Raw genomic sequence first — 16785 nt, 5'->3', positions numbered from 1 at the left:
GCGGCAGAGGGCTGCGCCGGGAGAGGCTCAGCCTACCCGCCCCCCCGCCCCAGCCTCAGCAACTGCCCGCTGCAGCCACCCCGATCGGCAGCGGCCCCCCGCGTGCCCTACGCCCCGCTGCCGCCCCGCCAACGGCCCCAACGGCCGCCTCGCGCGCGAGCTCGCCGGGCGCGTTTGTTCTCGCGCCGCAGGCACGCTCCGGGGAGGCGGGGCGGGGCGGGGCAGAGCCTGAGGGGAGCCGGGGGCCGTGGGCGGGGGTAGGCGAGACGCCGGAAGGCCAATGGCAGCTTGCCGCCTCGCGCCTCAGGGCCCGCCCCGTCGCCCGATTGGCGGATCGAGCCGTCCTTCGAGCGGCGCGGCGGCCAATGCGGGGCGAGAGCGGCGGCGGCGTTGTCCCGCCCCGTCTCGGTGTGCGAGCGCCTCGGTAACTCGGCGGTCACGTGTTGTTTTGCTCTTTAGTTGGGGCACTCGGTGCGCGATGCGTTACTCACTGCCACGCTCCCGCCGGCACAGGCAGCAGCCGCCGCGGCAGCAGCAGCACCGGCCGGGCGCCGCCGCCGGGAGCCGAGGCGGGCAGGACGCCGGGCGGCCGCCGGCAGCGCCCGCCGCTTAGAGCCGGCCCCGGCGCGGCTGAGGAGCCCGGGCGGCCGCGCTCGACCCGCGGCGGAGCCGCTCAGCCCCAGCCCCGCTCGGCGTCGGCAGCGCACGGCCGGGGGATGGCGAGCCCCGCCGCGCCGGGGCTGCCGCCCGGCCCCAACCTGAACAACAACAACAACAACCGCGGCGTGAGGAAGTGCGGCTACCTGCGCAAGCAGAAGCACGGCCACAAGCGCTTCTTCGTGCTGCGCGGCCCGGGCGGCGGCGGGGAGGAGGCGGGGGGCGCCCGGCTGGAGTACTACGAGAGCGAGAAGAAATGGAGGAACAAGTCCGGGGCGCCCAAGCGGGTGATCGCGCTGGACTCGTGCCTCAACATCAACAAGCGGGCGGACGCCAAGCACAAGTACCTCATCGCCCTCTACACCAAGGACGAGTACTTCGCCGTGGCGGCCGAGAACGAGCAGGAGCAGGAGGGCTGGTACCGCGCCCTCACCGACCTGCTGAGCGAGGGCAAGGCGGCCGCCGGCTCCCCGCACCGCCCCCTGCCCTCGCCCTTCGCCGCGCTGGCCGCCGGCGAGGAGTCCGACTACGGGCTGGTGACGCCGGCCGCCGCCGCCTACCGGGAGGTCTGGCAGGTGACGCTGAAGCCCAAGGGCTTGGGGCAGAGCAAGAACCTCACCGGCGTGCACCGCCTCTGCCTCTCGGCCCGCACCATCGGCTTCGTGCGCCTCAACTGCGAGCTGCCCTCGGTCACGCTGCAGCTGATGAACATCCGCCGCTGCGGCCACTCGGACAGCTTCTTCTTCATCGAGGTGGGCCGTTCGGCCGCCACCGGGCCCGGCGAGCTGTGGATGCAGGCGGACGACTCGGTGGTGGCCCAGAACATCCACGAGACCATCCTGGAGGCTATGAAGGCTCTAAAGGAGCTGTCCGAGTTCCGGCCCCGCAGCAAGAGCCAGTCGTCGTCCTCCTCTTCCTCCGGGGGGGCGGCCGGAGGCGGCGGCCCCTCTGCCACGCACCCCATCACCGTGCCGGGCCGCCGGCACCACCACCTGGTCAACCTGCCGCCCAGCCAGACCGGCCTGCTCCGCCGCTCCCGCACCGACAGCCTGGCCGCCGGCAGCAGGGCCGCGCCGTGCCGGGTGCGGACGGCCAGCGAGGGCGACGGCTGCCGGGTGGGCTCGGCCGCCGGCAGCCCCATGAGCCCCGGCCCCGTGCGGACCCCGCTCAGCCGCTCGCACACGCTGAGCGGCGGCGGCGGGCGGCCGGTGGGGAAGCTGCTGCCGGTGCTGGCCGGGGGCGGGCTGCAAAGCAGCCGCTCCATGTCCATGCCCGCCTCCCACTCGCCCCCCTCCGCCACTAGCCCCGTCAGTCTCTCCTCCAGCAGCGGCCTGGGCTCCGAGCCGGCCCACCCGCATCACCCGCAGCGCCCGTCCAGCGGCAGTGCCTCGGTGTCCGGCTCGCCCAGCGACGCGGGCTTCATGTCCTTCGACGAGTACGGCTCCAGCCCGGGCGGCGACCCGCGGCCCTTCTCCTCCTCCTCCACCGCCAGCAACCGCAGCAACACGCCGGAATCGGTGGCCGAGACCCCCCCGGTGCGGGACTCCGGCGGCGGCACCGATCTGTACGGCTACATGGCGATGGAGCGGCCCCCGAGCGGCCGTCTCTGCTACCGGCCTTGCCCCGAGGCTGACAGGGGCCACCGCAAGCGGACCTACTCGCTGACCACCCCGTGCCGGCAACGGCCCGCCCCGCCGCAGGTCTCCTCCGCCTCCCTGGACGAGTACACGCTAATGCAGGCCACTTTCGCCGGCAGCGCCGGCCGCCTCTTCCCCTCCTGCCCGGCCGGGGCTTCCCCCAAAGTCACCTACACCCCCTACCCCGAGGATTACGGGGACATCGAGATCGGCTCTCACCGCAGCTCCGGCAGCAGCAGCACCAACCTGGGGCCGCCGGCAGGGGGGGGAGGCGGAGGCGGAGATGATGATGGCTACATGCCTATGACCCCCGGCGTGGCCGCGGCCCTTGGTCGGGGGGGGCGGGGTGGCGATGATTACATGCCCATGAGCCCCACCAGCGTGTCGGCCCCCAAGCAGATTCTGCAGCCCCGAGCGGGGGTGGGAGGCGGCTCCCCCGGCAACGGGAGCAGCTACAAGACCAGTTCGCCAGGGGAAAGCTCCCCCGACGACAGCGGCTACATGAGGATGTGGTGCGGCTCCAAGCTGTCCGTGGAGAGTTCGGACGGGAGGCTGAGCAACGGCGACTACATCAACATGTCTCCTCGGGACCCCCAGCACGGGTCCCAGGCTCCCTCCCTCACCCCCCCGGACTTCTTCTTCGCCCCCGCGGGGCACGGGGCTGGCGAGCCCCTCAAACCCGGCTGCTACTCTTACAGCTCCCTGCCCCGCTCCTACAAGAGCCAGGGCCTGGCTAAGGACAGCGACCAGTACGTGTTCATGAACTCCCCGGGCAGGATGATCCCGGAGGAGGCGATGTGCGGAGTGGCTCCGTCCCCGGCCGGCACCTTCGCCCCCTCCAGCCACACGGTGCCTTCGCCCCTGCGGCACAGCCGGACCGAGGGCTTCCTCAGCCAGCGGTGCCAGCGGGCCGTCCGGCCCAGCCGCCTCTCTCTGGAGACCTTGCGGACGATGCTGCCCAGCATGAACGAGCACCCCTTGCCTCCTGAGCCCAAGAGCCCCGGGGAATACATCAACATTGACTTTGGGGATGCCGCTGTCTATTCTCCCCCCTCGCTGCCCACCGACAGCCCGGCCTCCTCCCTGGGCTCGGGCACGGGGCAGAGGCGCTCCCCTCTCTCCGACTACATGAACATCGACTTCAGCTCACAATCACCCTCCCAGTCAGGCACGGTCTCAGTGGGCTCTTTGGAAGCGCTCTCACCTGGCTCTTCCTCCAGCACCAGCCAGCCCGATGGGCGCTACATGAAGGCGGCTGGGGGGGTGGCCTGTCTGTCCAGCCCATCTGACAGTGGGGATTACACTGAGATGACCTTCGGCATGGCCACTACCCCACCCCAACCCATCGTTCAGAAGCCAGAAAGTGCCCGGGTCACCAGCCCCACGGCCGGGGTGAAGAGGCTCACCCTCTCCGGGGTGGAGGCCTTCATTCTTTCCAGCCCGCCCCCAGACCCCAACCGTGGGGCCAAGGTCATCCGGGCTGACCCCCAGGGGCGCAGGAGGCACAGCTCGGAAACTTTCTCCTCCACCACCACTGTGACCCCCGTGTCCCCCTCCTTTGCACACAACCCCAAAAGGCACAACTCAGCCTCGGTGGAGAACGTGTCCCTCAGGAAAAGCGAAGGCCTGGAGGAGGAGCAGGGCAGCAGCCCCATGTGCCGGGAAACCTCGGCTGGCTTCCAGAACGGCCTCAACTACATCGCCGTCGACTTGGTAGATGGCAGCCTGGCAGGCTGTGACAAAGCCAGGTCGAAAGCCAGGCATGTCCTGAACGGAGGTGTCAATGGAGTGGAGATGAGCGCCTACGCCAGCATAGACTTTCTGTCTCACAACCTGAAAGAAGCAAGTGCTGTGAAAGGTGAGTAGCAACACCGGATGGTGCTTGGCTGGAGTGGGTTTGTTCCTCATGGTGGGACTAGGTTTTTTGGCAGAGCGCGCTCTCCCATCGCTCTTTCTTTAAAATCTCCCTTCCTAAATGCATGCTCTAATCACCAGTCTTGAAGGAGCTTGCTGCCTCTTTGTATGAGGGAAAAGTTTACTTTGGGGATATTCCTTTGTGTTTAAATTCTGCTGGGCTGCTATGAGTGTTTACTTCGGGATACCCCAAAGAAGCCGATGTTTACGTTGTTGCCATGGTTGGGTTATACTTCAGAGTTTTCTCATGTAAGATTTCAGAAAGTGTTTGGAAAACGTGGCCAAAATAATTCGTGTTAATACAGCTTCTAAATATTATTTAACAATGTAAAATGATCGAGTTGGGGTGAGGACACGAGATTACAAAAAAATCCCTGGCACTCAAGCTAAGAAGGTCAATCATAACAAAATTAGAAGCATTATTTCAAGATCTAAATTTTGAAATCTCTTATCTCTTGCAAAAGTTTAACAGTGAATCATGGTAAACGTGGAATGTGAAATTAAAAACAAAACCAAAAAATTATCCCCATGCGTCCAGCAGTTGCTGTGCACCCAGGCTGCCCTATGTGGCATTGTGCATCTTGCTTGGGGCGCACCCCATGGCAGCTGGGCTCATCTCCAGGAGTGATGGGAGGGTGTCAGGGCACCGACGTTCTGAGTTCAGTGACAAAAGCAAGCCAACGAAATCTGAAACGAGGGCCGAGGGAGAATGTATGTTTTAATTCTGTAGCTGTTCCTTTGTTGAGGTGCTGGTTTTCCTGCTCTTTTTTTTTTTCTTTCTTAAAAAGGGAAGAACAAAGAACACTCTTCCCTCCCCATTTCCCCCCCCCTCCCCCTCCCCAAATAGCAACCCGCCTCTTCCTAACAAGCAGGAATTTGTACACAAGTGAATGCTGGCTGGGGAGGGCCCAGAACAGCCAATCTGTCAAGGATTAAAAGTTAATGATGAGGCACCGTAGGGATCCTCTTTGCTGTTGCATTTATTCAAGACACGGTACTTTAAACCTGTATGCATATAGAGCTGTAATAGATGTTTATGGGGATGGCTGGGTGAAACGACATAGTGCGCAGAAGCGGTTGCTCGGAGGTAAATACGTGTTGCTTCTGCATCCATGCTGCTGACAGAGGTCGTCAATTATGTGCGAAAAGTGACAGTCTGTAAGAGCCACGCTTGCAATGTTTTTCCTTCTGTTTTCTTCCTAGCCAGTTGATTTTGAAGAAGAAAATATTTTCTCTTTTGATAGGAAGTACAGGAAGATGGAAAAGATGAGAGCTCCAGCGCTGGCAGAGCAAGCGTTGAACCTAATTAACGCGAGAGGATTGTTGAATGAGATGGCAAAGTTTTAAAGGATGCACGCTTATTCTGAATGACTTGAAGGGCTGAGGGCAGAGTGTTATTTGGCCGTTGCTTTTGTTTTTGCTGGGGTCATTTTCGGGATTCGTATGTCGTGACCTGAAGCAGTGCAGATGCTGTGCGTATGGGTTGCGTTGCCCTGTACAAGGCCAGCTTTGAATTCACAGCCTAGGACACTAGCAAGCTATTGTGTGTGTTTCTTTGCAAACTGATTTTTCACAGAAATAACAGGTTTTCTAGAGCCACCTATGGCCCTAAGTGCAAACCAAGCTGTTGTTGGGAAAGAACTATTTCCACAGCAATCTCCAAACTGCTGACCCCAATGTAGAGGGGAAGAACGGGGGGAGGGCAGTGGGAGGCAGTGACAGAGAAAACCTGGTGTGTATGGCAGAGCTCCCATCAGCCGGCTTGGGAGTGGGAGTGGGGCAGCCGAGCTGGGGACTGACTGCTGTCCTCCTGCAAAGTAAACAAAGGGGTAATGTCAGAAACATGGCCACGTTAATTTGGTACATAACGTACTGAGGAGAGGATTTAATTCTATTGTATATTTATCAAAGCGTGGTTATAGACAGATTTTAATATTTAATCTGTATGTGTATTTATTTTCCCTATTTCCTTTAAGCTTATAAACGTAGACCTCATCCAGAAGTGCTCTGGGTAAACTCGCTGAGGTTTAATCTCCACGTAGGAGGCAAAGCTCTCCTTCCACCCTCCCGTTTCCCTGGAAAATGTGTCTGCCTGCTGCGCAGTTGCTCTACTCTGGGATTGCTGTAGCCAATATGAAGCGAGGGCGGTAAGAAAAAAGCTGCACAAGCATCAGTCGGAGTGCTCTGGGTTGTATGTCAAACCCAGGGCTTCACATGAGCTGTGTTTGTGGCAGGAAAGCAGGAAAAGCTGTAGCAGGGGGTAGTAGAAATACATCAGGAAGAAATTTGTCAGGGTATGTGGGATCCACTTGTGCAAATTTCCAGGTTTCTCTTTTGGTTTTCATTAGGTTTTCACACTGGAGTTTGTTTACAGAGCTGCTTCTGCCACTGTTAAAATGATCACGTAGTGTTGTGTATTTAAATTCCAAAAGCTGTGGCTTGGGAGATTGTTAAGACTTTCATATTCTGCAGAGAAATATAGAGACAATTTAAAGGAAACTATATTTGAGCAAAAGCAAGAGTAAACTGTTATTTTAACACAGCAGTAATTCAGGTAGATTTGAGAGAATCTATTTTAGTAAAATAATGGTTTGCATGAGAGATTTCTTACATCACGTGTAATCAGCATTGTTTACTGAACTGTTTGCACTGTTTTCAAATTTTGTTTTTGCATATATATCTAAGTGGTAGGCTTTGCCTTTTCAAACAGAAGAGGGATTTTTCTATGGAGTTCTTAAGACAATGGAGGATCCATGTACGCTTAATAATTGGAGCAAGAGAACAAGTCAGATACAAGATATACAAACAAGCTCCTTATAATTACTTCAATAGTAAATTAGTGTAAAATACATGGAAAAAATCAATTTGAATCCTTCTTAAGCTCTGTAGCAATCAATGTATTTTCACGTGGATAAATGCTTTGCAGGAAATTGTCTGTGTTATTTGAAGGTGGTTGGTTTTCACGTGTAGCTTTTTTCTGCTGCCAGTACCTGACCTCTGCTGTAGCAATTCTATATTTCTGGGATCTCTTTCCATATTGTCCTCTCAAAGCAAGAGCGAGCTTGTGCCACCACAGTGGCTGTGACAACAAAGAAATCAAAAGTTTGCTTGAAATCATCAGTGCATTTAGTTTTACTGTACTCTGAAAGTGTGCGCATACTTAAGAATCTGAGAAATGCTTGCTTTCTTCCAATTTGTAAATAAAACAATGGTTTTACTGGTCAGTTAAAGCTCTTGTTGGATGTGGATAATTAGCTAGCCTTTTGTTCTGACATTCTGACTGCTTTTTTGCTTAAAGAAATGTATGCCCTGTGTATGGTTTTATTATTTATAGAGACATTTGCAGTCTTTTTCTCATATAGTGTCAATTATTTATTCCAGTGTATTTATGGCAGGTAACACTCAACAATGAGGTGACTTTTTGTGCTGAATCTTAACTGTTGAAGTAAAGTGGGGGTTTCAGTGGGGTAAAGATTTGACCTTTTGTGTGTAATCCTGGAATTTGAAGTAAAATTCCCATTAAGGTTAGTGACTGTGTAATTGGGAGTTCTGCTTAATTGGAAACACTGGACTTGGGTGTGTTATCATTCATTTTTGTCTTCTCTTAACAAAATGCTCTGTAACTTTTAAATGCTTATAGTATTTGGTCTAATTTTCTAAATCTGAACAGATATTATGTATAATGGTGCAAAAAAAAAAACCAAAAAAAACCCACAAAAATACCACCACCACCACCAACTGAGGATTGTTTGCTTCCTGTGTTAGTTTTGTTGTCTTAATTTAAAGTAATCATCTGTAATGCATCTACTGAAGATCGTAATAAGGTGATTTTTGATAATAATGAACCTCCCCCTTGTTAATTAGTTCTTACTTTTGTGAGGGTTTTGTGATTGCATCTAAACCAAATAAAAAGCCTATCTTAAGAACTCTCTCCCTGTGTCTTTCTAATGGCATTTCAGATTATTTCAAATATAACCCTTGTTTCCTTTTTTTTTTTTCAGATAGCTTTGCACAATGAATTATTAAAATTTTTTTCCATTCTAGTATGCCAACTGCCATAAAGTTTTGATTCTCAGAGCAGCGTGAGAATGTTTAATTGTCTCATTTCCAAAACTTGTATTCATTTTTAAAAAATGACTTCTTAAAAGGATTGAAAGAACTGTGTGTTGTATTAGAAACCCGTACATCTTTTAAAGTCATCTTTGAGTAAATTAGTTGTAAGTATAGTATTTTCCCTTGCTGATAAGTTCCTTAAGAACATCATAATTAACACGTGAAAGAACTGAACTGCTTTTAACAACTCGCATAGTTGGATTTTACCGCTTAGAATTAAACATCTGAGGTTGTCTTTTACTGCCTCTCTGAAAGCACTTTTTATCTCTCAGATTGCATTTTACAGGTAACCACACCAAAATGGCAAAGCCTGAACCCAGCAGCGCCATTTGTGGAACAAAATTTCAACTGAAGCTATCTGAGATTAAATGAAGCCTTTGATATTTTAAATTCTGTTGATTATGCGGATGTCAGCTTTTTACAAGCAGATAGAATATTTAAACTTGTAACATGTATTAGACTTCTATTTTGCTTTATACTCTAAATTACATTTAGCCTATACTGTTCTTGTTAGGAATGTCATGGTTGCTTTGAGTCATTTAAGATAAATTGTTATAGACAGAGTTGAATGGTGGGTTTGTTCTAAAATGCACCGGTACAGTCATTGCTCAAGGCAGAGGAAATGCTTAGGTTGATGATTGCTTCTGATTACTTGATTTCTTTCAAGATAGCTACGGAAACTAACGCTCCCTTGTAACTAAAATGCATAAAGGAGTGTTTGAACAGAAAGAGCATTAGGACTTGTTTTATATGGTGGTCTATGGTTTGTTTGTTGTTGTGTATTGGTTGTTTTTTCTCTAATAAGGAGGGAATAGCATGGGATTTTTACACTTGATTTACTGTCATTTTTAAATAGCAGTAATTATACTGGAATGCTGAAGTGGTTTCAAAGTTGAAACACAGCAAGCATCTACACAAAAATGATGCTATCATTAGTGTATGTAATGTAACTTTCCTCCCTATTTGTCAGTTCAATGGCAACATAGACACATTCAGGCATTTTTCTCTTTGTATCAGATTTTCAGTAAAGCACTTAGAAAGCACAGTTAATATGTTTATTTTCAAAGTAATAAACATAAATAGCCATAGCTTGTTGGTTTTTTTTGTTTGTTGAGGATGGAGTATGCTGTTACAGTCGTTGTCTGCTTGCTTTCTTTGTGTCTACGTGTGTTATGTATTAGTTGTGGTGTACTGTAGCAGAGTTTGTGGAATTTTAACTTTGTGTTAGCAAAATGTGCTTGATAACAGTAAAATATGAGTATAGTGACTTATTTGATAAATAAGGGTGTGCAGTGTTGAGGGTTTCACAGTTCTTTTTGTTATTTCTTTGAACGTTTGCTTAAAACAGAGCTGTATGCACATGGAAATCAGTAGCATCCATTCATTTTTAAAGATAGTGCACTGACCCCAGGGTTCAGATGCATTTTGCTTGTGTGTGCATTGTCTGGAGAACAGTTGTTTTTAAAGTTTCTGTGTGTATACATAAAGGGGGTCAAGATTAGCAGTCCTGAAGAGCCAAGTTCAGCTGAGTAGTTCCTTGCTGCCAATTGCTGAAAAGACAGCTTTTCCTCCTGGAGCCTGTCCAAAGGACAACTTTTTTTTTGTTTTCTCCCTGGTGTTTGTCTCTGGAGCCTGACCGTGTGTATCTCCTGGTCCCCTAGAATCAGCTGAAGTAAACAGAGCTCCTCTAGAGGAGTGCTCCTCCAATCTTATGTAGACACCTACTAGAAAGCAGCATGAATTTTCCCCTCCACTTGGCTGCACCTCTGTGAGCTGTAGAAGAAACCTGGGTTACTGGTTTAGATCACATTTGTTGTTTCCACGCTCCTTTACATTGGATGAATCCCGTAGTTTCACAGGGTTGTATTTATACTTGAGGCTTAGGCATTGTTAGCTGGACTGAAAACTTATACAAAAACTAGAAAAAGCACCGTAAAGGTTACTTGCACCTTTACAGAGGGTAACTTAAAACACTGCACTTCAGTGTTAGAGCGCTAAGACAGACGGTAACACCTGAGCCTTACTAAAGGACAACAGAGGAGCATCATCTCTGTTAGGTATTATGGGCAGCTCTCCTGAGGAACAGGCATTGTTGCTGGGACTCCTCTGGTAAGTGGTATGCCTTGGAGGTGTGCTACTGTCTGGAGCTGCAGTGAAGCACAGACCTCCAACACCAGTCAAAGCAAAACTAGCACTGTTCAGCATAAATATTTGCTCTAAATGTGAGGGATTCAGTTGGAAGCCTATTTAATAAATAAATAAATAACAAAGAGAATATTTTGAGTTCTGTTATCTACCCAATTTTTCATTATTTACAAATTATCTGTTTTTCTTTTCAAATAATCAATTATTTATCAGCAGTGACAGTCCCGAGTTATGCATAGGTGTAGGAAAATAATAACAAAAAGCAATTTTTTGCACGCACAGTGGAGGGCAATGTGTTTTGTAAAGAAACACGCTAGAAGCTGCAAGTGGAGAAGTAATGCATCTTTTTGGCACTGAGTTTGTTTGTTTGTCAAACCTGGGTTTGCTTGTCTTGGTTATACTCAAAATATATTAAAATAATAATAATAATAATAATAATAAACAGCTCTAGAGTGCCTTTTTATCATAACTATTTCTGTCATTGGTTTGCTGACAGAAAAACTGAAACGCCAGACTGAAGCCCCTCCTCTGATCGTAACGTCTACGTTGCGGAAGAGGATCGTAGTAGCCTGATTCCATAGATTAGTAGTGATTCAGTGTTTTGTTTACATTTTGTCAATCTCTTCAGCATCCTAGAGGAGAACACTTCCTTCCTGGCAGATGGCAGCCCCAGGGCCATGCACCTGCCACGACAGGCTCTGCGCTCGTAATCTACCCCAGCATCGCTGTTGACAAAAGGCTAATGACGGGAGACTGTCTGCCTGACAGCCTCAACAAAACAGGAGCACATTTGTCCTTCAGCCAGGCTCTGAAAGATCTTAGGAAGGACGTTTGGGTGTATATGCGAGAATTATTGTGGCATTTAATTTCGCCTTCTTCAGAAGGTTTCGTGGTGTGAGACGCTTCTGAGATAATTACATTGTAGAAAGCAAAGGGTGCCTCGAAGAAGGGATTTTCTGTTTCTCTGCTGGAGTGACACCCGACTTCCTATTCCGCAGCTCAGTGCAGATGGTAGGAGCACGTGTGTGATTTAGCCATCAGGGCTGTGGGGTGCTGGCGAGGGGCTCAGCCCTGCGCTGCTCGGAGGCTGCCGTTAGCTGTTTATGAATGGTGTGTGCCGCGGTTGCATAATGCATTCATTTTTCCGTCGTCTGCCTGCTAGTGTTAAACGTTGTTATTATGTCACTAGGCCAGGATCTCTTAATTTGTCTTTCCTTCACTTGTGTGTTTACGTTAGGTTGCCGTTCTGATTTGAAATGCACGTGGGTGACGTTCCTCGCGGAAGCTACCCAAGGCGAGGGTGTCTTTGAAGTAGGCCAGGATGTTCTTTGCTAAATTTAAAAACTACCCAAATATTACCCAGAGTTTGTAGAGTATTAAGCGGGATTACATGACGCACGGATTAGACATTGTTGAGCAGCTTGTTTTTGTTTGAAGGGGTCAGAAATGGAGGCACTGGGGCTTGAGTGCATTGCCAAGCCGGGGAACTTGCCACTACCACAAACAGCAGAAGTTTATTAGAAACAACAGAACACAGTGGAAAGTCTTCTAAGCTTTTTCAAGTGATGCTTTAAAAAATGTGTTTGAAACGTGCTCTGGTGATGAGTGCAAGGTATGAAACTCACTGTTCAGTTTGGCTCAGTTTCACAGGCAGTTTCAAGTAGATGAAGAATAATGCTGTAAGCAAGACTTGAGGTGAGGACTCAGCTTCTCTGAAGTCAAAGACGAATCATTAAATCTTTCCAGTAGCAGTGGGAAAATCTTGTCAGTGAAATTAGATCTAAGCAATTTTAGATTTACCTATTGTCTTGTGTCTTCCCTGGCAGCACATTATTTAAAAATGATGTTAAAGAGGGTTCTCTATGTCCAGTTTAACCCTTCATTAAATTGGCAAACACTATCAGGCTAATGTATGGAATGAGGAATTGGAAGATCTTTCTTTTGGATCTGGGCTTTTGCTCCCTGCAAGTTACAGGCTTGATTGAATGAGACATTCCTGTGAACATTTTTAGTGGGAAAGTTAGGCTTGGCTTTCACATGGGAGATGAGCTACAGGGCAGGACAGGGAGAGTTGCTGAGGACAAGAAAGTAGTAGTGAGACTGGCTTAGTTAGCCTTGGGGGATGGAGTAACTGACACTATACAAAGTTATTCCTAACAATGACTAGTGCTACATTTTAGCATTATTTTTAAGAAGCAGGAGTAGAATTGACACAAACCCCTTTAGATCAACCAGGAAAAGATTTATTTGCAAGGGGGTTCTGATATTCGGATCTGAAAGTTGGAGGTGAAATTCATCTGTACAGTAGTTTCTCTCAATTGTGTCATATCATTTGGAAATATTTATAAGAGGCTGGACTTGCATCTTTTACAATGAAGATTTAATTCCTGAGCAATTGTTTCTGCCAAAATCAATGAAGCATTAACTTTAATAATACTGTCTCTTTAACATAACAAGAAGAAAAGTTATGCTTCTGTTGTAATAATCAAGAGTTATTGATAAAAACTTGTGATGATGATAAATATTCAGATTGTTTGTGAACTGCAAAAATTGCTTTATTATGAGCGTTATTTACAACTAATTAGTCTTGATCTAATAAAACTCTGAACATTTATATTTAGAATTGGAATCAAACTGGTAAAGCAGTGGAGAGGTACGTAGTTCACTCCGTAGTGGTCACAGAACTTCTGTTTGTGACTTTAACAATAGGTACAGGAAATGAGTATGCAAGGAGGAATAAGGGATAAATGTATGATCCTGCAGCACATAATGCTTCAGGGAGTTGGCTGTAAACATAAAATGGGAGTACTAATGAACTTATAAACCCAATATTCCAGCAGTTCCCCTCACAAATATTAGGGAGAGATTCTTGCTTGCACAAATAGGATGCTGCTGCTTTCTTTTGGAGTTCTACAAAAATATAATGTGTCATACTTCTCTGCTTTAATCTGTAAATGACAAGATATTTGTTTGACAAGATAAACCTTTAACAGTAACTGGTGTAATCTAAATAAATAGTAGATTGTATGGGTTCTAAATAAGTAATTTGGTAGTAATCAGTTGTTGAATGTTAGCCAATAGGATGATTTCCAGATATAAATGCACCAATGTATTTCAGCACTGTAGATGATTTCTAGACCTCTAGGTCCTCTTTAGTTTTTTTTTCCCCATTAGTGCAAACATTCAAGTGGCAGTAAACTTAATGCAGTGTAAGAGCTGTAACATTAGAATAGTGTATCTGTTGTTTTTTATTGTTTTATTATCAGGGCTACAGGGATGATGATGAGGGAACTGGAATATCTTCCTTATGAAGAAAGGCTGAGAGACCTGGGGCTGTTCAGCCTGGAGAAGAGAAGGCTGAGGAGAGGGGGGATCTTACCAATGCTTTTAAATATGTAAAGAGCAGGTGGCAAATGGATAGAGCTGGGCTGTTTTTGGTGGTGCCCAGCAACAGATCCGGTGGCGGTGGGCACAAACAAAAACACAGGAAGTTCCATCTGAACATGAGAGAGATCATCTTCCCTTTAAGAGTGACAGAGCACTGGAGCAGGCTGCCCAGAGAGGCTGTGGAGTTTCCTTCTCTGGAGATACTCAGAACCCACGTGGACACTTTCCTGTGTGACTTGCTCTAGAGAACCTGCTTTAGTGTGGGGTTGGGCTAAATCGTCTCCAGAGGTCCCTCCCAACTCCTGTGTTTCTATATTCTTGGCTATGTTAGGAAGCATAAACAATAGCCTTAGACATGGAGCTTGAATGAGCACAGCTTAACTAGTGTGCTTTATGGCAGAAGGAGCTGGTCTGTGCTCAGCATGAGGTATATAGGACATTTAGGTCCCATGCTGCTGTTTGACGGTTATGAAAAGTCAACTGAGAGTGTTCTGCAAGAGGAGTTATCCCCCCTGTCTGCTACATCTGTCAAGAACCTGGCAAGATTTGACTTGCCTTCCTGGCTATGTGGATGTTCTGTCACCATAGTAAGAAAAAGTAATGCTACACTTTATACTCTTCACACTCCTCAGCAAGTATTTTTCTTCTTTGTACTCATAAATGGTCTCTTGTATCTTTACAAGATAGTAAAACTTCAGCCATGCAATTTTAAAAACACTTACAGAGATATTTGAATGTCTTTTTTTTTTTTATTTGATTCAGGCTTGTGTTTTGCTTATTTTTAATTTGCCAAAGGACATACTTACATTGACTTTTTTTTTTTTTTTTTTTTTTTTTTTTAACTCACAATTTCTACATAACTATATTGCAGCTTGCTGTTTCCTTAAATGAAGTGTGGGTATAATATTAAAGGTGTGTTCCCAGGACTTAGACCCCCAGCAGATGGGAGTCATGGGTCTGAGTGCACTCAGACAGAGAAATGCCATTCCTTCAGCAGTTCTTTACTTGCTGAAGTTAAAAGGAAAACACTGAGTTCTTCAGAGGTTTTGTGTGTAGGATGAAAGTTTGGACTCTACATCCCAAGTGGAATAAAGTGTACACATTGTGTCTTTAGGTATCTTGATGATGTGAGTATTAAGAAACGTTTCTTTGTTCAGTATTTCCTGTTTGTTTGGTTTCAATCCCATTCCCTTTACCAAACACTGATTTTCAACTGGTCTTTTGGAAGCATTTTCCCAAGCACTGTGCTGACAGCTGCCTGAGCAGCCAACTCTTATTCATTGCACTCGGTAGGCAAGCCTCCAGGAAGCTCTGCTGAGGGTGGCAGAGTAGTAGGCAAATAAGTCCTTTATAAAAACCTGTTACATTCTTCTTTATAATCTTTTATTACTGTTTTTTAATTATGTAAAACCATTGTTTTGCTTAATGGTGAAGTGTCTTTATCATCCTCAGATCAGTATAGCAGTCAGTGTGTACCTGAGTAAAGCTTTAATTTTCCTTCTGTATTCTAAGAAACAACTCACATTTTGATATGTGTCAAAGAAGGTGTTAACTCGTTACTTATGTAAAACACAAGCAAAGCTAATTCTTGCTAGGAAGCAGGAAATGCAGTGTGTTTGATACACAGAAAACTGTTTCTCATCAGTTTAAAAAGCAAAGACTAGCACAGTGCTGAAAATAATTATGTTTGATTTTCAGTTAATCCGGGAGCAGGGGATGCTTGTCCAAATTCTGTGATTTAATTAAGGAAAAAACACTGGGAATACATGGTACCTGAAGTGGTACTTGAGATAACCCTGTGCTATGATATGACACTGAGTGTGGGAATGGACAGCATCGCCATATGTCTTTGAAGTCCAATTGCTGTTTCTCTGTTGGATCAGATTTTAGTGGAGCTTTTCTTCCGCAGCATGGATATTTGGCCTGAACTACATGGTGGCACCTACTTTTAAACTTCTCTTCTGCCTCTATGGAGTGGTAATTTTTGATCTTACTTTGACAGAGGTTTCAAAGTTTTTTTTGTAGCAGCAATCAGATATTAATAGGGAAGCTTACAACCATTTCTTTTCTTTCTCCTGAATTGTTTTAGATCCCTTTTTGGACCCTTTTCAACCACATTATATCTTTCTGAAATCACAATAATTAATTACTTCAATTAATTTTTTTTCAGTGTACTTTAATTAAAAATAGCTGCTGGAATTAAGAACCTCTGATACAGAGTAAGCTGCCAGCTCTGAAGTAGTCCATGGGCTGTAATTTGTAAAGCTCTATGGAAGAACCACTCATTTAAAGGGTGTTCATGCTGGGTTTATTTTATATGTGTTTTATGGAAATATTTTTCTCACCTGAGTGAACGTGTCGAAGTCTTGTATCTACTGTACGAGGAAGTCTTCCTGTGGTCTTTTTATCTTCAGCATTGATTGAATCTGGCTTTTTGATTTAGGGACTTTTCTGATGGCTACTGGGGAGGCTGAGAATCAAACTGGGAAACAATGGTGAAGTTGTGCCTCAGGTTGATTGGTTGGTTTTTCTGTTTGTAAACAGACATCTTGTGTTTGCTACAGAAAAGTTTCAGTTGGATTGTTTAGCATAGGCTGGGTAGGACTATTTGAAAGGCAAGGGAGCATATTCCAAAGGAGGCAACGTAGTCATTCTTTTCCTTATGTATTTTGTAGGATTTAGTGTTTCTGGGCTCCTGATGGATGCAAAAGTGTCATTAATAGGTAGAAATATCTTTATCTGAGGCCACAGGGTTATCACAGTACCTCAGATTCTTCACTGTGTGGGTGGTAAGGCGCCGGCACAGCCACCCATAGAAGCTGTGGTGCTCCATCCCTGGAGGTGCTCAAGATCAGGTTGGATGGGGCCCTGGGTAGCCTGAGCTGGTGGGGGACAGTCCTGCACACAGCACGAGGTGGGCTGGGTAAGCTTT

General features: G+C 47.3%; 1 protein-coding gene across 2 annotated transcripts in view; it reads left to right on the top strand.

Annotated features, from left to right (window-relative positions):
• The first annotated feature begins 656 nt into the window (after positions 1-656).
• Positions 657-16785, top strand: part of IRS2 (insulin receptor substrate 2) — a 30101-nt gene continuing 13972 nt past the window's right edge. Inside the window, exons 1-2 of one of the 2 annotated variants that reach the window (XM_031613764.2) lie at positions 657-4152; positions 5453-10796. In XM_031613764.2, the coding sequence (XP_031469624.2) occupies positions 717-4152; positions 5453-5478 (3462 nt within the window). In that variant the 5' untranslated portion in view covers positions 657-716 and the 3' untranslated portion in view covers positions 5479-10796. Of the gene's footprint in view, positions 4153-5452; positions 10797-16785 lie in introns of those variants that run through there. The other variant, XM_031613765.2, reaches the window with a different exon arrangement.

This window comes from Phasianus colchicus, chromosome 1, assembly GCF_987193195.1.
Source record: "Phasianus colchicus chromosome 1, bPhaCol1.hap1.1, whole genome shotgun sequence".
Taxonomy (NCBI): Eukaryota; Metazoa; Chordata; class Aves; order Galliformes; family Phasianidae; genus Phasianus; species Phasianus colchicus.
This window is presented reverse-complemented; position numbering and strand designations above follow the sequence as displayed.